Source organism: Rhinolophus hipposideros (genome assembly GCF_964194185.1).
Source record: "Rhinolophus hipposideros genome assembly, chromosome: 12".
Classification (NCBI taxonomy): Eukaryota; Metazoa; Chordata; class Mammalia; order Chiroptera; family Rhinolophidae; genus Rhinolophus; species Rhinolophus hipposideros.
The window spans coordinates 60,519,737-60,544,166 of record NC_138058.1 but is presented as its reverse complement, the minus strand read 5'-3'; the positions used below and the strand labels follow the sequence as shown (position 1 = coordinate 60,544,166).

Below are 24,430 nucleotides of genomic sequence, written 5' to 3'. Positions count from 1 at the left end.
TGAGGCCACGCTCACCAAGGGCCAGCGCAATGCAGGAACTCGGTAAAGGACAACTTGAATTATTAGAAAAATACGAAAATGGGGGAAAACCTCTCTGCTCCCCTCCCCACCTCCCTGGTGACGCCCCTTTCCTCCTGGAGACCCCTCCTCCCAGCAGCTGAGGAATCTGTCTTCTGGCGGCACTGTGCTGATCATGTCCTAACCACGACTGAACTAGAACGACTGTGCAGCTGTCCAGGCCTCCACAGGCAGGGAGCACAGGATGTCTGAGCCCTAGGGAGGGGGCCAGCGGGAGGCCGTGGAGACATGGGGAAGAGGGATCAAAGGTACAGCAGCCTTGGGCGAGAAACTGGCAGATGGGTCAAGTTTGAGCAGAAGTGCAGCAGGTCCAAGTGGCCAGGTTAGCAGAAGATGGGAAAGAGAAAGTGGACGTGGTAGGAACGTCAGGTAAAGCTGGAATCACCTTACAAGTTCTCCCTGAAACAAGTGTGTCAGTCAGGGGTCTTGGCTGCGACACAAACCAACTTTGGCAAATCGAAGCAGAAAATAAAGGTAACGAAAGACCATTGGGCAGCTCTCAGAATTACTGGGAAGGCTCGAGAACCAGGCAAGGAATTGGGAGACAGAAACAGGCCACAGATGTAGTCTGTTGAGGCCAGACAATGAGGCCATCACTGTCCTCGCAGGACACCACAGAGATTCTGCAGTACAACTGTGGTCAGCACTGGACCTGGGATACCATCCGGCTCTGGGGATTATATTATTAAATATATCGTATCGTATCGTATCATATTATTAAATATATCGTATCGTATCGTATCGTATCGTATCATATCATACACAGGTGCCCTGGAAACCAATACTGTTGCTACACCCTACTGCCTCCTCAGTACATGCCCCACGGTGCTTTCTCCTTTGGGTCATAAGCCCGTGCCAAGGTTTTGGGCCGGTGCATCAGATTGGTAGAGCCCATCTCTTATCCCCACAACCAAGGTGTGTGTTTGGAGGTGCAATGGGGGTTGAGTGCTGGGGAAAGGAATAGAGTGGGAGGAAGGCTCTGCATACTGAAAACCCATGGTGGAAAGTTTCCTAGTCACAGGAAGGGGCTTCAGTGGTGGGCAGCCAAAGACCTGATAAATGCCCATTACCCAAGGAAGTGAGTGTGAATATGGGTGAGGGGTTGGAGATGGCACTGGAAGGAACAAGGCAAAGGAGCAGGATCTCCATTTGGCTGTTAGGACACCAATACCCTGAGGCAGTGGAAACCTGGATGCAGAAGCTGCACGGCAAGGTCTTGGCTTCCTCTTGGGGGTATTCTGGACAACAGAGACGGCTGCGTGCAGGTGTATACTGGCAGTGTCTAACTCAATTGGTATGTAGCATGAGGGCTTTTCACAGCCTGTGCTTCCACCCTCTCTCTGGCTCCAGGAAAGAGGTGGGGCAGCCTGCAAATAACTGGGTGCTTAGTGCAAAGAGCTGGAACCAGACAGGGCAGGGCAAGAGCTGACAGGGGACAGCTGAGAGCTAAGCACCAAGCTTTGTGAACAGACAATTCCATGCAGTCTGAAGCTACCATGATCAAATTAACCTGACCAAACAAATCTGTCACAAAGTTTTAAATTTGCAATTATTGTTATGTTATGTGGCAATGAAGCATAAAAGCAAATAGCCAGAATCTGTATTCTTTTTATCAAACCAAATATTTAGTTTCTTTCTCACTTTGTTATTATTCTGCTATCTGTAAGGAGTATCAATACCAATTTCCTCTATCTCCATGAACTATCAATCTCCTCCTCACTTTCTTTTTGTGTAAAGTTTAGATTTGGGAAGCAGAACACTAAGTTAATCATCCTTGCTTCCTAGCACACTGACCACTGACATTTTTAATCCGTGCAAGGTCCCACTCATTTTATTTTTCATATTGTTTCCTTCTTCCCCTCTCCTTGCCCTACCTCTCCATAGGTTCCCTCTCTAATGTATTTAATGTACGTTATTAAATATGTATAAAACCTCATAAAAAGGTTTTCTATGTTTTTAATTTACATGAATGGCATTGTACTATAAATCACTGTTTCCTTTGTTTCAGTTCTCCATGCTGCTGAAAGCGCAGCTTGTTACTAGATTAATACTGTTACACAGTATTTTATAGCATCTGGGCTAGCCATTGTCAGGCTTGCTATAGGCCCAATAGTACAACAGAGAATTTTCTTACATGGTACATAATAGACCCTTGAATGCTGACCCAGCCCCTCCTTATCAATCAGAAAATAAGCCGTACCATGATTTTTCAGGATGACATCCCCTGAACATAAGCCCTAATGTGTCTTCTGGAGCAAAAATTAATATAAGACCCGGCCTTATTTTCGGAGCAACACAGTAATCCTATAAAAACTTAGTTTCTTCCTTTTAAATGGCCTGCACTGATCACCATAATTTGGGCCTGTTTCTGTAAGGACTGGGAAGACATTGTTCTTTGCTTTGCATGTTTGCTAGTTTATTAGTAAACTGAAGAGATAACAACCTTGAGGCGCCCGGATGGCTCAGTTAGTTAGAGAACGAGCTCTTAACAAGGTTCCCGGTTCAATTCCCACATGGGATGGTGGGCTGTGCCCTCTGCAACTAAGATTGAAAATGGAGACTGCACTTGGAGCTGAGTTGTGCCCTCCACAACTAGATTGATAGACAACGACTGATGGGTCCCGGTAAACCACACTGTTCCTCAATAAAAAAAGAGATAATCTTGACTTGGGTCTGAGTAGTCCTTTTAGTGGATTTTCAAACCCAAGCCAACCCTTTGTAATCTGGACTAACTCAATATGCATCTACCACATTTTATTTACTCGTTGCCCTAGTAACAGATGTTTAGATTGATTTCAACATCTAGTTGCCACAAAGCCATGATAAACCTGTGAGAATTTCTCTTGGACACACCCAGGTGTGGTATTGTTGGGTCAAAGGCATAAACATCATTTATTAAACATTGGCTGATTGCTTTCCAGAATAGCTGGACCAGACTGTACTCCCACCAGCTATGCATGAGAGTTCTTGCCTCTTCACATCCTCACCAACACTTAGTATTATCCATCTTTCTAATTTTTGCCATTCTGGTGGGCAGAAATTACCATCTTATTGTTATTTTCATTTTAATTTCTCTGATTACAAGTGAACTTGAACATTTCTTCACATATTTTTCTTGCACTTCTAAGAATTGCTGTTCCTTTCCTTTGTATATGTAAGATGTAATTTTTATCATGATTTATTGAATAGCTTTAGTAATTTAAAGAATGGTTACAATGTAAGCTTGATCTGGAAGGTGGTTTCTTCTCAATCAGGTACCAAACCACCTCAGTCTTAGGGAGTATTCCAATTACCTACTAATGTTAGCCTAATCTAGGCATTACTACAGGGTTATGTCCTCAACCCGAGCACAGCGTTCAATTATGAATGCCACATTCCAAGAGGGACATATGTAAACCAGAATGGTGGTTCAGATAGTATCTGAGAGTTGGCTTATATGAAGGGAGTTAGCTTGGAGCACTTTAGAGGAAAATACCAAATCTATCTTTAAATCGCTGAAGAGCTATCACGTGAATGTGAGGAAAGGTTTATTTTGTGTTGTTCCAGAGGACAGAAGTAAGGCAAAGGGGTGATGTTACAGCGACGCACACTTAAACTTAGTATGTGGAACACGTTTTGTCAGAATACCCAGTCCTCTTGGCATCAACAAGCTCACTAGCGGTATTCACACAGAGGCTGGACAGGCCACCGGGTGGTTAGGGCATTTCTGCATGGAGCAGGAAATTAGTTTAAATGGCTTCCAAGATTCTTCTAATGCAGGTGTAATTCAATCTGATTGCTATTTATTGAGCCCCTATTACATGCAAGGCACTGGACTAGGTATTATAAGAGACACAACAATAATTCCTTAGATGGTTTACATCTTGTAGTGGGGAAGAGAATCAATGTTTAAGAAACTGCTAGTCGCACTGCCAGGTTCTTTGCGTGAAATATTTTAATCTTCACAATAGCTTGCTTTGGTAGCTACGGATAACCTCACTTTCCAGATGAGGAAACTGAAGTTCATAATGAGTAGTGATTGTCTAAGATGACCCAGTAAAATGAGATAGAACAGGGATTCAAGATTAGATCACTGTGATTCCATTATATCATGCCACGAAGCTCTGAATTTATAAGTTATAAATGTAGCTTCATATTTCTTGGCTTGGCATGGGATTAAAGCATTTCCCTCTTGTCGCTGTCTTTTTAAATCTGATGGGTCTTTCTCTAGGTCTTGACACTTGAGGATACAGTTTTCTGAAGAGACATCTAAGGCTGAATTAATTTCCGTTCCACTTGAGTTCCACTTGAGTTCCAAGTGTCTTCCTGAGCAGCCCTCTTTTCTCACTTTGCCAGTGTTCTCCTGGGTTCTGCCTCTAGAAGGTACCTTTTCTCTCCAACTTTATTGTGTCTTAACTTTTAGGTGCTTCTACGATTTCTTTCAAACTCTCTCATGCAGGTCAAGTTATCATGCCATGTGTTCTCTGTTCCTGTCTCTCTCTTAGTTTATCTAAAACCTTCTTTGCTCTTCAAAGCTCTGACCCCTACTGCCATAAATAGCCCAGTTCCCCTGATAGATGTGTGCTTTATAGACCTGTTTTGCATTGATCCCTCCAGGGGTTTACTAGTAATCATCTGTCACCATGTAAACTTACCACAATACCATTGACTATGTTCCCCTTCCCCTTTTCACACATTCCCCCACCTCCTTCCTTCTGGTAACCATTCCTTGGTTGGGGGTAGAAGTTTTAATAATTAAAGTTTTTCTGTTTTGCTTATTAGCAGGTTCTGAGTGTCCAAAAATAAATATGTATTGATTAGGTAAATTGTGGGGGCAGCTGGTTAGCTCAGTTGATTAGAGCACAATGCTCATAACACCAGGGTTGCCGGTTTGATCCCTGCATGGGCCAGTATTAGCTGCGCCCTCCACAACTAGATTGACACAACTACTTAACTTGGAGCTGATGGGTCCTGGAAAAACTCACTTAAAATAAATAAAAGTTAAAAAAAAAAAAAAAGAAACTGTGGTACATTTATACAATGGAGTATTACCCTGTCATAAAAAAGAATAAAATATTACCATCTGCTACAACGTGGATGGACCTAGAGGATATTATGTCAAGTGAAATAAGTCAGACTGAGAAAGACAAATACCATATCATCTCATTTATATATGGAATGTAAAGAACAGAATAAACAAACAAACAAAACAGAAATAGACTCATGGATGCGGAGAGCAAACTGATGGTTGGTTGCTGGATAGGAGGGGCGTTGGGGGGATGGGTGAGAAGGGTGGGGGAATTGGTGCAGATTGGTGGTCACAGGATAGTCATTGCGATGTGAAGCATAGTATGGACAGTATAGTCAGTAATGTTGTGAAAACTATGCGTGGTGTAGGATGGGTGCTGGACTTATCGGGGGGATCACTTCATAAATTATATAAATGCCTGGCCACTGCGCTGTATATCTGAAACTGATAATAGTATTGGATGTCAACTATAATTTAAAAAATTATATATATATATATGTATATATATATATATATATACACATAAATACATATGTGTATATAGTTATAGGATGTTAAGATCAGCACAGGGAATATAGTCAATGGTACTGCAATAGCTACGTATGGTGTCAGAGGGTTAGTAGACTTGTTGGGGTTATCACTTTATGAGGGTTGTAAATGTCTAATTATTATGTTGTTTTGTACACCTGAAACTATGAAATAATATGTATTCCTTGTGAAGGGGGAAAACATAATTGATTTTTTAAAGTTATGGAAGTTCAAGGAGAAACAAGCTCCTTCTGGTGAGAGTGTTGGGGAAGACAGGCTATGGTGAGGACCTTTACGCTGAAGGCTGAAGGGATGTAGGTAGGGTGAGGGGAGGGTGCGTTTCCCACAGAGAGAACCACATCAAACTAAGCATGAAATCAAGAAGATACATAGTAACTGTAGAGAAGACTACTAGTTCAGCTTATCTGTAGACTAGAGTGTAGAAACTAAAGGAAATAAAGGAAATAAAGCTCATTGTCTAGGGCCTGGAGTCCCTTAAGTGCCACCTGAAGAGGCTAGCACTTCAGAATTGAGGCATCCCTGGAGAAGACTAGAACAAACACATCCAGAGGGCTGGGGAAGGCTCAGGGGGCAAGGCAATCATTCTCTAACACAAGGTAGGACTAAATCAAGATATGTAGGCAGAGCAGAATATTGGCAGGCGTTCATGAAAAGTTGTAGCCTCTGGGCAGTCAGTACTTAGCATCTCCTGGAGTCCTAGGGGGCACTGGGAATGTGAACACAGCAAACAGCCGTATGTAAATAGACAAAGTCCCTGAGACTAGAGTAAGGTGATGACACAGCAGTGGGCTGACATTCAAGGGAAGACTCCATTCTGAAGAAGAACAGAGTGTGCAAGGGGCAGAGCGATTAAAGAGGAAGAAATCAGGTACAGAGAGTGGAAAATATATGCAGGAAGAGGGATAAAGATGATCCTGAGTCAATACCTTTTGAGGCAGGGATTTCTTATAAGGCAGGTCCTCAGAGCTGAAGCTGAAGACTGGAACTATGAGCTGGCCAGCTGTACGTTTCCTAGAAAAATATAAAAATAATACCTTAATTAATAGTACAAACATACAAATATACCTATTTCCTTTCTTGGCTTGGCAAATATTTGGACTAGATTCTGTAGGAAGCAATTTTGAAAAGGGCATAAACCCTAAGTTTGTACTAAATTGGCATCTTCTTTCACTATGTTTCAACTTTTATCAAATATTACTTCACAACTCTAGGTTTACCTTCTAGGCCTACATAGACATCATTTTATTCTTTTTTTCCTAGGGTCAGAGATTTCCCGTGCTTGCTCACTCCAGCTGCCTTCAGTGGTAGATATGGCTTGATGCTTAGGCCTTACTCCAGCAAAACCTTTAATTAAATTTAGGGAAGCCAAACATTAAGTACTGGCTGAGCCTCCCAAGTCTCTTCTTCGTGCAATATGATGTCCTGTGGAGGTCCTTCCTTTTTCACTTGTCCTTATAGTGCTGGCTCTGCCACTAACAGTTGTGACCTCTGGCAAGTCCCTAACCTCACTAAGCCTTAGACTCCTCTGTAAATTACATGCAGGAGTTCAATTATGTTTTAAAAGATGTGACAGCTCTAAACTTCCATGATCCCAATCCAGGAATAAGTAAAATTTGTTAATAATTAATTCCTAAAGTTTCAGATTATGGAGTCAATGGAGAAAAGGCTCTTCGTTAATAAAAAAGTCGGAAACGACTGAGATAAAGAATAAGGTTGTTGTTTTTTTTTTTTTTTAATTTTTAGCTGCCCATTATCTCCAAAATTTATGTGGGGGAATTAATTAGGCTGTGCACATTTAAAAATCGTAACATTTCTAAAATGCTTTACAACACCGAGGCTGGAGTTGATAGACCTTATTTTGAAAAGAAGAACCATATTCACACTGAAGCTATTCCTAAGGTGCTCCAAGTTAAGGCTCTGAATTGATGACAAACCCGTGAAGCACCGACCATAGCTCCTTTTGTGATTCCCATCGCTAGCCTACTTTAGAATTGCTCGTATTATCACAATAAGGCCTTCCCAACTGAAAGAAAGAGTCATGTTTAAGTGACAAGACGAAAAAGAGTCATCGCAGAAACAAAACGTCGAGGGAGATGTCTTAGCGAAGACGACAAGCATCTTTAGTAACGAAGCTTCAGGAGTGGTTGGCAAGGCAGAAGAGTAAGACAAGTCTTCAAAGAACCGGAGACCGAAATGGGTACCCTCACTGCCTGAAAGACCAATTTTAATTACGTATTAAATACACAATCATTTGTGTGTGTGTGGAAATGCAGACTTGACTTCTGAATCCGTTTCTTGCGTTCCAGATGTCTCAGGGTTGCCTCGTGTCAGGTTAAACCGGCCCCCCAGGTTCTGGAGCTATGAGACACCATGATGGTTGAATGAATACCTAGGAATACCTACGACGATGGTAGGGCAGGGGGATGAATCTTTAACCGCAGAAAGGAAGACGAGGAAACGGCAGGTCCAAATAAGACTGATGGGGAGAGAGGGAAGGAAGGCGAATGGAAAGGCAAGAGGAGGCCGCGTCGGTTGGGCTTGGCTTCACTGTCCTTCAATTTTGGGCACCGCTGGCTCGGTTCTGGCGGGAGGGAGGGGACCTGCCTCGTCTGCGCCGCGCTCTCGGGCTCTGGGTTCCAGAAGGGCCGCCGCGGCCGGGAGCGGGTTCTCCGCGCCGGGCACAGCCCCGAAGCTTCCCCTCGGTGGGGAGCCGCTCCCGGCGCCCAGCTGATCCTCGTTCTTCCTCTCCTCGCGCTGGAAGGCAGATTACATCATCCCAACCTGAGCCGCGCGGCCAGTTTCTCCGTTTCAACCCCCTGCTCTCTTGAACGCCAACTCTTGCTCCTCAAGTAAACCCGGATGGAGCTCTAATGTTTCCCCTGTCACCGCTAGCCCACGAGGGAGGTGACTCCAGTATGCATCTCCTTTTAGCCAAAAGGCTATTAAATGACCCAGGGCACTATTTTTTTTCTCGCCTTTACGAGCTAGCGACACAGAAACACACGGCCACTCAAGCCCGTCGCTGCGTCAAGACCAGCGCTCGACACACGGCACACACACCAACCAGAGCCGCCTCAGCGCAAACGTGAGGGCGACCCCGGGAGGGAGAAGGAGGGGCGGTTAAGAGGCTACTCCAGCGTGCCGCGCGTGCGCAGTCACTAGGCAGCGCCTCCCCGCGGGGCGTGCTCGTAACGCTGCGCACCCTATCAGGCGGCGACAGGGAGCGCGCCCGCGGCCTCGCCCTCTCTCGCCCCGCCCCTCTGTCTTCTCTGTCAGGCCTGAGGCTGAGGCCCGGAGATTCAGCCCACCTCTCCTCGCCCCCTCATGGTCTCACAGCCTATGTTGCGCGTGCGCAGAGGCGGACCGCAGGGCGAGGGCGCGAGGGAAGGGCGGGCGTACGTCCTTGCGTGCGTCTCAGGCAGCGCGCACGCCGGCGTGAGAGGGCACGGGGATAAGGGCTCTGGCCGGGGCGGCTTGGTTTCCTGTGGCTATGTAGCTGAGCTCGTCGGCTTGGGATCGTGGTTCGCTGCCATCACCGCGTTCTAGCGCGGACATTCTGCTCGGGAGAGAGACTGTCCTCACGCCACCGCGCTCCCTCGACGGCAGAGCTTGATCGCTCGCCCGTGGGAGCGTCCCGGCCGAGCAACCCTGAAGGGGGAGGGGAGGCCATTTTGTCCCGACCGACTCCCCGGAACCGGGCGTAGCGGCTGGGAGAGGCTGCGGATCTGCGGTCGCCGCCCTCGGAGGCACTGGACGCCGCCACCGTCGAGGCATCCTCGACGAAGCCTTTCGTAGGTCGCCCGCGCCCTCTCGAGCCCTCCTTTTTCCCACGCTTCCCCGGTCCTCCGGCCTGAGAACACCCGGGTGAGGAGTTGGCCATAGTGAGAGGGACCGATCCCTTGGGGCCGCCGGCGGCGAGCGCCTGAGCCGCTCCTCCCAATGGCGAAGAAGACGTACGACCTGCTTTTCAAGCTGCTCCTGATCGGGGACTCGGGAGTGGGGAAGACCTGTGTCCTTTTTCGTTTTTCGGATGATGCCTTCAATACCACCTTTATTTCCACCATAGGTAAGACCTGTGGGAGGATGGTGTACGGGCTCTGTAGTTGCAAATTGTTTCTTTTATTCCAGACATCTTGCTTCCCGTAATATACGCCTTTGTTTCAGTGATTCCGATTCCAGGCGACCGACCCAAGTTACTGTTTGAATCAGCATGTAGCTTACTGGGGCGGGGTCTTCCCATGCTTTCCATCCGGTCTTTTGCTTTCGCGTCTCCACTCTGCTCAGTGCCTGCTGTTACAAAATAGGCAACATTAACAACGTTTCAGAATCATTTCTTTAAGCGACTGGATTGGCTTTTTCCATATTTTTGTGGCGTTACTAGATGTACGATATTTGTAAGGTTTTTTTTTTGTTTTGTTTTGTTTTTTCGTTTTTTTTTGTTTGTTTTTTTTTAGTGTTTGGGATTGAAGCACTAGTAGTCATTTGGTAAAGGCCTGAATTTATACTTAAGGGCAAAAAGAAGATTCCATGTGGTCGTAAGTTAGAGTAAACTTGAGGGTTTGTGTAAGGAATAACTAAAGCAAATTAGAGGGGAAAAGTGAGTCGCTCCGAGTTGACTAATCAATCGATTGATGTGTCAAACAATCGGAGGCTCTTGGTGCTTGGGGTGGGACTCTGGCATGTTTGCCTCAACAGTCTTTCTGAGAAATCAACAGAAGCAGTAATCGAAGGCAGATGATCAGTGTTCTGACCTCAGACCCGAAAGATTTATTTTACTTTACGTTAGAATTTACAGGAAAGTATTTTGCCAGTCATGGCCCTAGGACTTCTAATGTACTTTCACCTCCTGTTTCAGAATTACTTAGTGTGGAGATAAGAGCTAAAAATTGACCTTTTTTTATCTGTTTCCCCGTTTAGGAAAAGGGAAGCCTCTAGGAAAGTCCCTTTTGACTCTGATTAGAAAATTTAGTGGTATTAACAGGAGTTGTATTAAATGAATTATATGTGAAACCTGTTTCCCCTCCACACGTTAAATACCTTAAAGGACACGTGGTTGCCTGTTACTTGAAGGCCAGCACTCAGCCTTGGGGCAGTGCAGTGAAACCCATTTTTAAGTGTAACTGGTTTTATATTTAGACTATTTAAAACAGTAACTGTGGTCTTTGAATTCTGGCAATTGTCAAAATTAAGCTGATTTCAAACAATCTGTAAGATTATTGAAATCGTTGATTTGGATTTCTTATAAGTGTATATAAGCTACTTAATTTATCCTCAGAAAACAAATTGTGCTGAAATTGAATTGGGCAAATGATCATTTTAAATAGTGATTTTTACCCCCCCTTTTTTGAGGGAGGGTTCATAGTAATTGTCATCGTTATTTCTGAAGTAGCATACTGTTCTCTTGACCTGTCATGAGTTTAGTGAAACTTAGAACTTGTCTCTGCCTGTGGGTTAGCACTTCCTACCACTAAGTTTACTTTTAATATTCCACTTTTAGCTGTAGCTGGATGGGTCAGGTGGTTAGATAGTTCACCAAATATTTACTGAGCACCTAATGCTAGGCACGGTTTTAGGCACTGGGGAGAAGTGGTGAATATGGTAGACCCCTTTAGGAGCGATCTAGTGGGAACAATCACAATGGAGTGTGGAAAGTGCTACAATAAGGGACTAACTAGCCTAAATTGTGGGGGTGTCGCAGCTTGCATGGGGATGATAGGATATATAGGAATTGGACTAGAGGTGTGGGATAAGGACGTTTTGGGAAAAGGAGCGAAGAATAAACCTGTAGTAAGGTCAGGGATTTAATTCATGTGGTCAATTTGAACCTGCCTTTGAGAAGGGTGAGGTGGAGGGTAAGAAGCAAAGCATTGGCTCCATTTACTTCACTCGTTTTGTAATGGGTACACACTCAAACCCAATCCTGTAAGATGACGTAACCTTTTTGTGTAGTCGTTTTACTTGGGAAAATGTGTGGTCGTTTTGGATCAAACCTGCTGGGTTGGAATCCTGGTTATCTAGTTGTGGGACTTTGGCAAATTACTTAACCTGTCTGCTTCAGTTTCTTCTTTAGTGTTAATAATAGTACCTACCACTTAGGGTGATAGTTGGGAGGATTTTATAGGTCAGTGAGAGTGCAGCATCCAGCATAGTACCAGGTACACTGGAGGAGCCTATTAGCCATGTAGAGAATATGGGACCCTGCTGTTCAAGGGTGGCAGCCCAAGTTATTTTATGGATTGAATGCCCTGCACCCAGTGGCCACCCAAGTGTTTCAAAGTGCGCTGCTGAACAATTTCACTTTCTATTCTGAAACTTTCATATTTTGATATAAAAAGGTTTCATATGCTTGATTTTTTTTGTTTGTTTTTGGTTAAATAGTATGTTGAACAGTATAAACAGCAATGAATAAATATATAAAATTGAGTATAGCCAACACATGTATTTGCTCTGTGGGCAGGTTTAGAAGTCTACTATTGTCTTAAACCAGTGCTGTCCAAGAAATATAATGTGAGTTACAAAGATATTTTTAGTAGCTACATTAAAAAAACAAATAATTTAATAATATATTTTTGCTCATTTTATTCAAAATGTTCTATTATGTAATCAAGATTGGAAATTGTTGAGGTAGTTACTTTCTTTTTCTCCAGTTTGCGTGTTATACTTGCAACTCATTTCAATTTAGGCACATTTCAAGTGCTCAATAATCACATGTGGCTACTGGCTACCCTGTTGGACAGGGCATGTCTAGATGTCTAAACTGGCTAATGCGCAGGTGGCTAGAAATACTTGGAATGTATACTACTTTTCGGACATTTAAATTTTATCAGTTGGCTAGGGTCGTTTCTTTTTTGTTGTTGTTGCCTGTTTTAAAATCTAGAGCATTCTCTATCACTGATAGTGAAATTTGAGTTTTCACCCGATTGTGAAAACCTCCTGAGGTTTGAATAGAACTAGTTACCTTGCAGGTGTTCAGAAAGGCCCAACTGTCAATATGAGGAAAGCCCTCAGTATTTCAGACACTGTCACGTTAGTTACTTACTGGTTATTGATTCTTGGAAGAAATAATTTTTATGGGCTTATGGTGCTTACAGTGCTCACAAAGATTACTGTATTTAAAATTTTCTGTGTACTATTAATTCCTGTACATCTATGTCAGAAATTCTGATTCTGTATAATATTTCTGGTCAGATTTATTACAGGCAGTTGCAAAAACAAATTACACTCACCAATCTCAAAGTGAATTGAAGGGCACTAGAGTATAAGCTGCATCAAGACAGAGATCTTTTTCTTTTTTGTGTTTGCTGATAGACACTGAGCACCTAGAAGAGTCCCTCCATTTCATGGGTGAATGATAAAGAATGACTGAAAGCAGGCAGACAGATAGTACACTCAGGATCCTCTCATATAGAATTGGGGCTAGTTTTAATATTTTCCTTTCTACCTACTTTCTGACCATTATATATGTGATGTAGGTTGGGCTCAGATTTCACCTAAGAATATCAGCTAATAGAGTAATTTTAGGGTAAAACTGGTCTTGGAAATTCAGAGATTGAGAAGTATGTGCTGAGGAGTTAATGGTTTTGGATGAGCAGATTTCAGTGGTTGATTTGGCCATTAACCTTCTTGGCAGTCTGAGCTGAGAAAAGCATTACCCTTCGGTGATGTGGTAGTTACATGGATTTGTTCAAAGCAGAAATATTTAGTTGACTGTTTTACTGAGTGCTACCTTTTGGTGGTGGTAATCCTACTTCCACTCCTAGACTTGTTTTTCCATAGGGGATATCCTTCATTGGGAAATGGAGTCTCTGGGCTCTACGCTAGAAATTAAATTGGTAAAGCCTCTTGCCCCTAGGAGAAGTGCATCCTTTTTGTTGCCTTTTTGAGTGTTTTTACTAAGTTTTGGAAGAATAGGATGGTTCCACTAACTTTGCATTTAAGAACTGCCTGATTAAATTGAACTGAGCCCATTTTATACGGAGAGGCTCCCTTTTAGAGAAATGAGCAAAACTTGTGTCGTTATAAACATGTCTCTACTTTGCTGTGATACTCATGCAGGAGTGGCTCATGCTGCAGGAATGCCAGAGTGCCTAAGGAATTTCTTTCATTCGAACATGTTTTTAGGATTGATTAAAAACCATCCAGACATTTTCCCAAAGAAGATACACAAATGGCCATTAAACACATGAAAAGATGTTTCAACGTCACTAATCACTAGAGAAATGGACGTCAAAACCACTATGAGATGTCACTTCACAGCTATTAGGATGACTGACATATCAAAAATGAACTTTGTCATGCAACTGTCTTTTCAAGTCCCTGCTTTCAGTTCTTTTGGGTATATACCTAGAAGTGGAATTGCTGGATCATATGGTAATTCTATTTTCAATTTTTTGAGAAACTCCATATTGTTTTCCACAGTGGCTGCACTGTTGTACATTCCCACTAGCACTGCACCAGGGTTTCAGTGTCTCCACATCATCACCAGCAGTTGTTGTCTGTTTAGAAGCATTATTCACCAGCAGCCAAAATGTGAAAACAATCCAAATGTCCAAGGGATTAATGGATACACAAAATGTAGTATATATGAGGTGTGATTAAAAAATATGGTGAATGTTTAAATTAAAAAAAAAATGATTACAGTAAAAGACACATTGCCATTAATCCCCCTCAAAATACTCTCCCTCGCTTTGAAAACACTTATCCCATTGTTCCTGCCACTTTCTGAAGTAGTTCTGGAAGTCCTCTTTCGTGAGTGACTTTAGTTGTGTTATGGCTGCCTCGACATCCTGAATCGATTCAAACCGTTTACCTTTCATGGTCATTTTGACTTTGAGGAAGACCCAGAAGTCGCATGGTACCAGATCTGATGAATAAAGTGGATGAGGACACACTGTGATGTTTTTCTTTGACAGAAATTGCTGTACTAGGAGCTGTGTGTGTCATGGAGAGTTGTCATGATGGAGGATGAAACCGTTTGCCCATTTCATGTTAATGCATTGATCGTGATCCATGATTTATGACACACTTTAAAAACACACTGTCTCAACCATAGCTCACACCGGCTGACTGCACCGAACATGTTGAAACTTGTCACACACGGTTACTAAGGTTCAACGCACTGCTTCTCGTATTAAAAATCCCTGCCTTTCCATTAGATGGCACTCAGCAACATGGTTCACCATAGGTTTTGATCACACCTCGTACATATGATGGATCATTATCCTTAAAAAGGAATGGAATTCTGATGTAAACTACCACAGTGTTTGGAAACACTGTCCTATGTGAAACAGGCCAGACACAAAGGGACACATATTGTGTTAATCACGTATATGAGGTACCTAGTATAGACAGATTTATAAAGTAGAATAGTGGTTATCAGAGCCTGGGGACTGGGTCGTGAAGAGTTATTGCTCAATGGGTACAGAGTTTCATTCAGTTAACGGGGAATTATTGCTTAATGGGTACAGATTTCATTTTGGGAACGTGAAGAAGTGGAGATGGTTTGTGGTGATGGTTGCATAACAGTATGAATATATTTAATGCCACTGAATTATACACTTAAAAATGGATGAAATGCACAAAAAGCAAATACTGTGTGATTCCACTTACATGAAGGTATCTGAAGTCAAATGAATAGAAACAGAAAGTAGAATAGTAGAAGGTAAAATGATAGTCCCCCAAGGGACAGGAGGGAAGGGAAAATAAGGAGTTGTTTAATAGGTATAGAGTTTCAGTTCTGGGAGATGAAAAAGTTCTGGAGATCAACAATGTGAATATGCGTAACCCTGTCGCACTATACACTTAAAAATGGTTTAAATGGTCAATTTTATGTATATCTTACTACAAAAAAACCCCCAAACCAAACAAATAAAAACTATTTAACACTTAACCCAGCTCTCTGAAAGAGCCTTTGATCACAGACAGCTCCTCACTGTACCAGTGATAACAGCTATGGTTAACCAGGAGTCGTCGTGTCCAGAGGCTCCTTTATGGTACTTGCCCATGCTGTGCTGTCGCTGGTCTGCACGCCTAGCTACTGAAGGCAGCTTTGCTTTTTTGTTGTGTGTATCACGTAGAACTCCTTGGAATGTTAGAGTCATGGAATATCAATGCAGGAAAGAGGCAAGAATTACTTCACTGGGGAGGTGAAGTAATTTCCAAAAGATTGTATGGCTAATTAGTGAAAGAGTTTTGACTGGAATCCAGATCCAATCCTGTTCATAGCCATGTTTCTCATTCTAAGAATTTTGTTGTTTTGTTTGAAAAAACATGGATAGGATGAATCTCCTCATCAATTTCAGTTTGAAGAGTGGAGTTGCAGTATTTTTGTTTTGTTTTTGTTTTGACAGGGTGGAGAAGTAACAAGTCAGCACCAAATAGCAAGGGGTTTGTTCATTTTGCTTGTTCTTTGCAAATCTAGGCTATAACAGAGCTGAGCTGATAATGTTAGGGATAATTATTTTCTTTTCAAGGATCATGGTGTATAATGGTGTGCAAGATGTGGCAAAGGAAATACTGATATTCTTGTTTGTTTTGTAAAAGGGAAAGTATGATAGGAGAAATAGTGGCAATCTGTTTCAGCTTTTAAAAATACTAATTTTCCCAGTTAGTGCTGTGGCAGCATCTATGGTGAATGGAGAAGAGGGGGTTTGTCGAGTGTTAATTTATAGTCCTTATTTAGCACAAAATGTAAATTGTTATTAGCTAAAGTTATCTGCGTGGGATAACTGCTTATGGAGATAGGTCATAAAGAAAGAGTTTAAAGGAGCTACGTGTTGAGGTTAATAGAACATTGTCTGAACCTATTAAACTGATAAAAGTCTTATCAAGGTCATGGATTTGCTTCCTTCAAATAGATGAATATTGGGGATTAATGGAATAAGTCATTTGGACTGTAAGAATAGGAATTTGAAAAGATTGGAAGAAAATTTTGGTGAAGGAAACTTATCTGAAGGGAAATCTGAAATAAGAAAAAAATTTTTTCTGATGACAGTGCCATATATTTTGAGTTACAAGCAAAAGTGATTGCTTGATATTTATCCTTCCCAGAGATGAAAAATGATAGGTTTTTGAGGAAAACAGCAACTAGTGATGGAACATTAAGTTTCCAGTATGACCCAGAAACAGAGTATCCAAGGTTGTAAAACAGAAAATGGAAAAAAACCATTTTTCTGGAGACCCAAAAAGTACAGTGTATCAAATCAGAACAGAGGACAGCCTTGATTTGTTTCTTTCATATCAACAACAATGCTTATGCAGACTTTTTTTTTTCATTGAAATTTTTATTAAGACAATTGTAGAGTCACATGCAGTTGTAAAAAATAATAGAGGGATCCCTTGTAAACTATTCAGTTTCTCCTAATGGTAACATTTTGTGAAACTAATATAATGTCACAACCAGGATATTGACATCTGTGGCCGTACACCATTCTTATTCAGATTTCTCCAGTTCTACTTGTACTTATTGTGTGTATGCATGTATTCGCTACAGTTTTATCACTTGTGTAGGGACATGTAGCCACCACCACAGTCAAGATACTGAACAGTTCCAAGGGACAAGCATCCTGGCTATTCTCTTACAGCTACACCCCTTTTCTCTCTTCCTCCCATTCTCCCCTCCAAAACTTTGTCTTCCATTTATAAAATGTCATTTCACAAATGTAAATGGACTAATACAGGATGTAATTTTTTGAGATTAGCCTTTATTCACTCAGCATTAATTTCATAGAGATACATTCAAGTCATGTGCATAAGTAGTTCTTTTTTATTGTTGAGTAGTAGTATTACGTGGTATGCATTTACCAGTTTAACCGTTCACTTGTTGAGGAACATCTGGGCTGATTCCAATATTTATTTACTCATTTACTTATTTATTTATTTATAAATGTGTTTTTCCAGGACCCATCAGCTCCAAGTCAAGTAGTTGTTTCAATCTAGTTGTGGAGGGCGCAGCTCACAGTGGCCCATGCAGGGATCGAACTGGCAACCTTGGTGTTAAGAGCATCGCGCTCTAAATAACTGAGCTAACCAGCCGGCCCCTGATTCCAATTTTTATAAATAAAGCTGCTATGAATGAGTATATAGGTTTTTCTGTGATCATGTTTTCATTTCTTGGAGGACATGCCCAGTAGTAAAGTATTGGGTCACATGGTAAGTGCACATGTAGTTTTATAAGAAACTACCAAACTGTTTCCAGAGTAGCTGCACTGTTGAGCCTTCCCGCCAGCAGTGTGAGTGACCTAATTCTCTGCATCCTCACCAGCATTTCGTGGTGTTACTGTTTTGGTTTTTAGCTGTTCTGATAAGCATGTAGTGATGCTCTCATTGTGGTTTTAATTTGCATTTCCCTGATGGCCAGAGGTGTTGAAAAAATCTTTTTATCTTTATATCTTTATTTGCTATTTGTATATATTCTGGTGAACTGTGTTCATGTCAGTTGCTTGTTTCTAATTGGATTTTTTTTTTTTTACTGTTGAGTATTGATAATTCTTTATACATTTTAGATACTAATGTTCTGCTGGATATGTGGTTATACATATTTTCTCCCAGTCTATATCTTGTCTTCTTTGCATAGGCTTTCACAGAGCAAAATTTTTTAATTTCGATGAAATCTAACTTACTTTTCTTTTTATGGATCATGCTTTTGATCCAAAAGATCTAAGACCTCTGTCTATTCCTAGATCCTGAAGATTTTTTCCTAAAAGTTTTTGGTTTTACCTTTTACATGTGAGCCTATGGTGTGTTTTGAGTTAATTTTTGTGTAATACAGCAGGCTTTTTTTATCTCATATAGTCAGTCAGATGATACAGGTGTTGTGAAGCCTTCAGATTCTGTGTGACCCTGTAGGGGTGGGAGTTAGCTTAGTGATTGACTCTTTTGTAATAATTTATACTGTGCTTTCTGAAGTTTTAAAAATTAGTTTTTATCAGTGATACATACACATATTTGAAATAAAATATTGCTAAAAGATTTATGACAACAGAAAAAATAATCTCTGGTCCCAACCCCTCCCCACCCCCGTCCTGCTCTTCAGTGGCATGCCTTAGCTCTTGATGCTGTTACGTTTGTCTGTAGTTTCAAAAGATAAGCTTATAGAGCCATCTCTTGAGTCATTAATTTAATGTTAGATGAGAATTTTAACCTTTTATAATCTCATCCCACTCTTCATCGCAGTTTTTTGTTAAATTGATATCCAATGGTTACAATAATATGCCCATATAAATATCCCTTGTCAAGCCAAATAGTCTTCATAACTATTTCCTTTTCTCTGAAGTTAAAAATTCCCTTTATTTGATGAATTTCCTCCAACAGCCTCTCAAAATGATTTTCTACACAGTCAAACCATCAGAGAGGTGTTTTCTTTTTTGCTTTGTTTTATTCTTGGACACCTCTCCTAGATATTTTCTCCTTGCTTCAATTATGGATTGGTTATTAACTAGGCCTGTTGCACAGCTATTGCCTTGGGAATTCCCTTAGGCTCTCTCTTGTATAACTGTTCAATTTGGTTCACTGCTTGGGAGCATGTCATCCTCTAGTTGCTTTTTGCAAAAAGGGTACATGGCAAAGGAAATTTTTTGAAACTTTCCGTGTTTGACAAGGTCTTAATTCTTCCCTTTCACTCAACTGAAAATTTGACGGTATAGGATTCTAAGTTGAAAACAGTTTTCCCTTAGGATTTTGAAAGCATTGCTTTATTATCTTCTAGCTACTGATGTTGTTGGCAAGTTCAATACCATTCTGATTTTCTATCCATTATTTGTGGCTTAGTTTGTCTCTGGAAGTTTTCAGGTTTTTAAATTTTTTGAATTCCTTGTAACAGATTTCACATTGATGTACCTTAGTGGGTGGGTCTTTTTCTTTTCTTTTTTTAAAAAAAATAAATCCATGGTTTTGGATACGTGGTGGGCATTTTCAGGTCATTTACTTCTTGAAGTTTACTTGTGTTCCACCTTCTTCCCCCCCGTAATTTTATTCCTGATATTTTCTGTTTTTAATTGGATATTGGACTTCCTGGATTGTTTGTGTAATTTCCTATTTTCCAGCTTTGTTAATTTGTTTTACTTTCTGGGAGATTTCTTTGACTTTATCTTTACATTTTTCTATTGAAGGTTTTATTTCAGCTGTCATATTTTAAAATTTCTACTAGCTTTTTTCGTTTCTTATTACTTAAAATTTGTTGTTTTTTAAAAAATATTCTGTTCCTGTTTCATAAACACAGTATCTTTTCTTAGAAGAAAGCTTGTTTGACATTTTCTTCTATTTCTTGTTGTTTTCAACTTCAATGTTTCGATGGTGTCCCCACCCCTGTTTGTTGTATTCCGTATTTTAGAGGACTTTCTCAAATGATTGGTGATTTCGGGGTGTGCATTCATAATTAAGAATGGTTCATTAAAAAGGTGTTGTAAGCTCTGTAAGCATGGGCAGGGCTTTTAAATCTCCCTATTTTTAGTCTCATCCCCAAACTCCGTTGAGCCTCTTTTTCCTGACTTTCAAGTGTGTCTATTTCAGATTTTCTAGAGAATAAACCTTTAGACTCCTGATAGGTCTCGAGGAGTGGTAATATCTGGCTACAGAGATGGAAGCTCAGTTTTGGAGTGTTGTTATATAAACGTTTAATCAGACCCTCACTTTCTGCTTGGTACCTGATACCTCCTCCTATTGCTAAACGTTTGCAGGGTTCTGAGATATGAATTGGCTTCTCATTGGTACCTTCTTCCGTGGTACCGAGGTCATAAGCTTTTTTGTCTTCATTTATGGTGGTTAGAGTTAGTGTCTGTTCATTGAAATGAAGGTAGAACTTATTTCTAGTTTTCCTTATTATTTTGGTGTGACTTTGGAGAGAAGAGGTCACAGAGGTCTTCATTTTCCTAATGAGAATTAGAAGTAATTTTTGACCCCAAATGATTTTTGACTCCTATTTTTTAACTCATAACATCCAGTAGAGTTGAGGATGGATGATATTTTGCAACTGTTTTTATATGTATCCAGGCCATCCTCAAAATACTGATATTTTTGTTATTTAGAATAGTCAAATGAAGGTGTTAGGAAGTCTGAGTAGTTCCACTATTTAGAATAGCGTCATTGAAAGGAAACAACTTTAATTTAGATGTATAATTCTTGGCTGCTTTATTTGGGAAAGGAGTATTTCTACTTTTTGAACAAAGCATGACTGTAGTCTTAAGTTTCAGTTTTATGCTCTTAATGCATACTATTTTATAGGATACTGAAAAACAAATGATTCAGCAAATTTCATATTCTATCAGGATTGCAGTGGGTCCTATATATTACAGCACTTGGCATTGAATGATAAGATATCTCACTCTTGACTTTTACTGGTTTAAACCTAGTAAACATACATACAAAGTGTGATTGTTGGGTTATTCTACCTCTTTATATATTCTTAGTCTTACAGAAATGGCTTTGCCTTTCTTAAATTAGATGTTAACAGATAAATGTGAATTTTTAAAAATCCAGTAGTGTCTTTTTACACATTTTTGTGTTTGGGGACATATGCTCAGCATAACAAATGGGTAAGAGTCCTATGGAAGGTAAATGTAATATCAAAATAATTGTTCAAACATTAGCTCTTTGGTTAAGTGAATAAGACTTCTAAAAACTTTCCTTTTTTTCTTTTTTTATTGGGGAACATTGGGGAACAGTGTGTTCTCCAGGGCCCATCAGCTCCAAGCTGTTGTCCATAAATCTAGTTGCAGAGGGCGCAGCTCAGCTCCAAGTCCAATCGCCATTTTCAATCTTAGTTGCAGGGGGCTCAGCCCACCCTCCCATGCGGGAATTGAACCTGCGGCCTGTTGTTGAGAGCTCTTGTTGTTGAGAGCTCGTGCTCTAACCGACTGAGCCATCTGGCTGCCCCAAAAACTTTTCTTTTGGAAAATTTCAAACGTACAGAAAAGTTAAGATAGTTATTACAGTGAATCCCCTTATATCCTCCCTCTAGATTCACCAGTTTAACCAATATTTTGCTCTATTTACTTTTATGTCTTAGGAAAGTTTTGTTTGTATATAACGTGGTGTATGATTCAAAATAGATTAAAGATCTGAATTTCAAGGGGAACGTAGTTATTAAAAAAATAAACTAGGATATTAAGCTATAAGTCTTTGCATTGCTGTTGATTTTTTGTAAAAATGAGGTTTTACAATGCGTTAGGCACTCTCTCTGAGCGTCAGGGGTGCAGTGATGAGTAGTATAGGTTTGGTTATTTCCTGTAAGACACCTTATTTTTCTCTTGTGTTTTATCTTACATAGTTATGGTTGCTATACCTCAAGAAAGATACTGAATTTTAAACGACCAGCTAGCAACACTACGTTTATCTAGAGAGTAGTCTTCCATCAATCTCTAAATACAATTCAGACCAAAGCAGACCTTATATTTACAAATCCCCTAAAGTAAAGCCACAGTACTTGGTGTTTTCTTAGTGCTTTACTGATTCTGATTTTTAACCTTTTTTATTAAGCCCAAAGCAGTTGAGAAGCAGCAGACTTTTGCTGCTCTGCAGGTAACATGTCCAGCCAGTAGAAAATGAGACCAGATAGACATTTAGGGAGGAGACCTGAAAATTAAAATGAAGAGTAAAGATTGTATTACTTACTGTACCATATAGTTAAAAATTTGTGAATTGATGATTATGTGACCAATGAAAGAAAATTCTTATATCATCAGTAGTCTCTGTCAAGATTGGAAGTTTGATATATTTTGCAAACATAATGCAAAATGACTAAGTTTTAGTACCATCTGTATAATCAGACTAACTTCAGTGGAATCGTTTTTCCACAAGATGCTGGATAAGTGATTGACTTTAAAATAACAAAAATAACTTATATTCAAAACTATACTTTAAATTGGGATGCATCGATGGAAAAGTAAAGCCTGAGGGTGAATATGCAAACAGAAAATATGAGCCTGGATAAAGTAAACTTAAAGATTTATTCACCAATTCTCAAGTACTAGGATTGTCGGAGGAATGTCTTTGAAATGAGAATGAACCGGTTTGGGGGATAAACATAAGGATTTTTCCATATTGAATAATACCTTTAAAGAAGTAATCTCTGTTTTAAATGGGTTCAAAAGGTTTTGCACAAATGTGTAAGCGTCAGAGCTATAAATAGCATCTTAGGGATACTGGCTTATACCTAACTTAAGATGGACTTCCACGTCAGCCATGCTCTTAACTAATACTCCTCCTTCAAGAGTAGTGGGCTTTGTAAATCTTAAGTCAGACAAGGTTTGGCAGTCTGTGTTTCTCTATACAATAATATGCTAATCAAATATTTAATAGTACTATCTTATATAGCAGCGGTAACTAAATTAAACAACATGTGGACTATTTGTGGGGCTGCTTGTGACTCATGGTTGATGTGTGCTTAAGGGAATACGAATAATTTTAATGATTAAAATTATTAGTTACACTGATAAACTCCAGTGTAACTAATTTTTACACTGTACACAATACGACTTTCCCTCTTCAATTTCTCTTCTGAAAAATTTTGCTTATTAAGATGTTTTTATGAGTAGGTGCCACAAATTACTGCACATTTACAGAACTTTTAAACACAAACATTTTAAACTTCCTTCTGTAGCTCCCAACATATGTTTTGTTGAGCTGATTTCAGTCTCTTTCTAGGTTATGTTTTTTAGCAGGCACTGTTTAGGACATTGACGATGAGGCAGTATGTGTATATATGAATACTCATAGCCCTTTGTGCTAGGTTAGTGAGGATTTCCAACTCCAGTGATCTGGGTAATGTCTCTGTCCTTGGAATACTTTATGTTAGCCTCATAAAAATGTTCCTGTCAAATGGACTGTTTCTTCAAACATTTTGCCTTTTTTCCTGATCTTTTAATTTTTGTAAATTCACTGTTTATATTTATTCAGTTGAGCGAGAATTTTTTTTAGGGAACTGTATTCTCAAATACAGCTTGTTTCATCGTATGCTCTTAGGTGAATTCACTTGTTGAGTGTTGTGAATGAGTGGCTGGAAAGAAAGAATTGGAAGTGTTAAACATTAATTTTAAGGAAAGCGTTATAGCTAATTTAAAGAGTAAATAATTCAAAAATTTTAATTTGTTCTTATTTACTATAAAACACTCTTCCTGAAAGCAATGGTGTGTGCCTGCTTAGTATTACACTATCATACGTTGTTTTGTAGATTTTGAAATGAGCCACAGAATAGTATCACAGCTTGACTCTTTCGTGCTATTTGTCAGTTATATTTTCTCATATAACTGCAATGGTCTACTTTAGTGGATGATTTGCTTTAAGGCAGTGTTTGGCCTTCTCCAACCATTGTGAAATTTGGACAGTCAGTCAGTGGTGGATTCCTTTTCTTTAAAGATGGTAAAGAATGATACAGTTTTTGAAATGTGCAGTGATTGTGAAGATATGATTCTCTTAATAGCAATACAAGCATTACAAGGACACTTGATGGAAATGCAAGTTCTCATGTTCCACCACTGATCTGTTGAGTCAGAAATTCCTTGGGTAGGGAGGAATTTGGACAGAGCCCTCCAGTTGATTTTGATATAAGCTAAAGTTTGAGAATCAAGGCTGTAATATTAAATACATCACAGAAATAGTTGTATTTTACTTTTTTTTCTTACCCCGTAACGTATCTTGGAGATCATTCCTCATCAGTGTTAAATAGTTCTCTTCATTTTTTTAACTGCTGCATAGTATTGTTAGATGTATCATAATTTAGTCAACCAGTTTTCTGTTTATCAGCATTTAGGGTCTGGAGGGTCAACTGTTTAGAAACTATGTGGTACCAACTGTGAAGGG

The 24,430-nt window shown here is 40.2% G+C and overlaps 1 protein-coding gene across 1 annotated transcript in view; it reads left to right on the top strand.

Moving 5' to 3' along the window:
- Nucleotides 1-8,921: 8,921 nt before the first annotated feature.
- RAB10 (RAB10, member RAS oncogene family) overlaps nucleotides 8,922-24,430 on the top strand; it is a 68,341-nt gene continuing 52,832 nt past the window's right edge. The window contains exon 1 of the mRNA XM_081069646.1: nucleotides 8,922-9,701. Within this exon, the coding sequence (XP_080925772.1) occupies nucleotides 9,575-9,701 (127 nt within the window). The 5' untranslated portion in view covers nucleotides 8,922-9,574. The remainder of the gene's footprint in view (nucleotides 9,702-24,430) is intronic.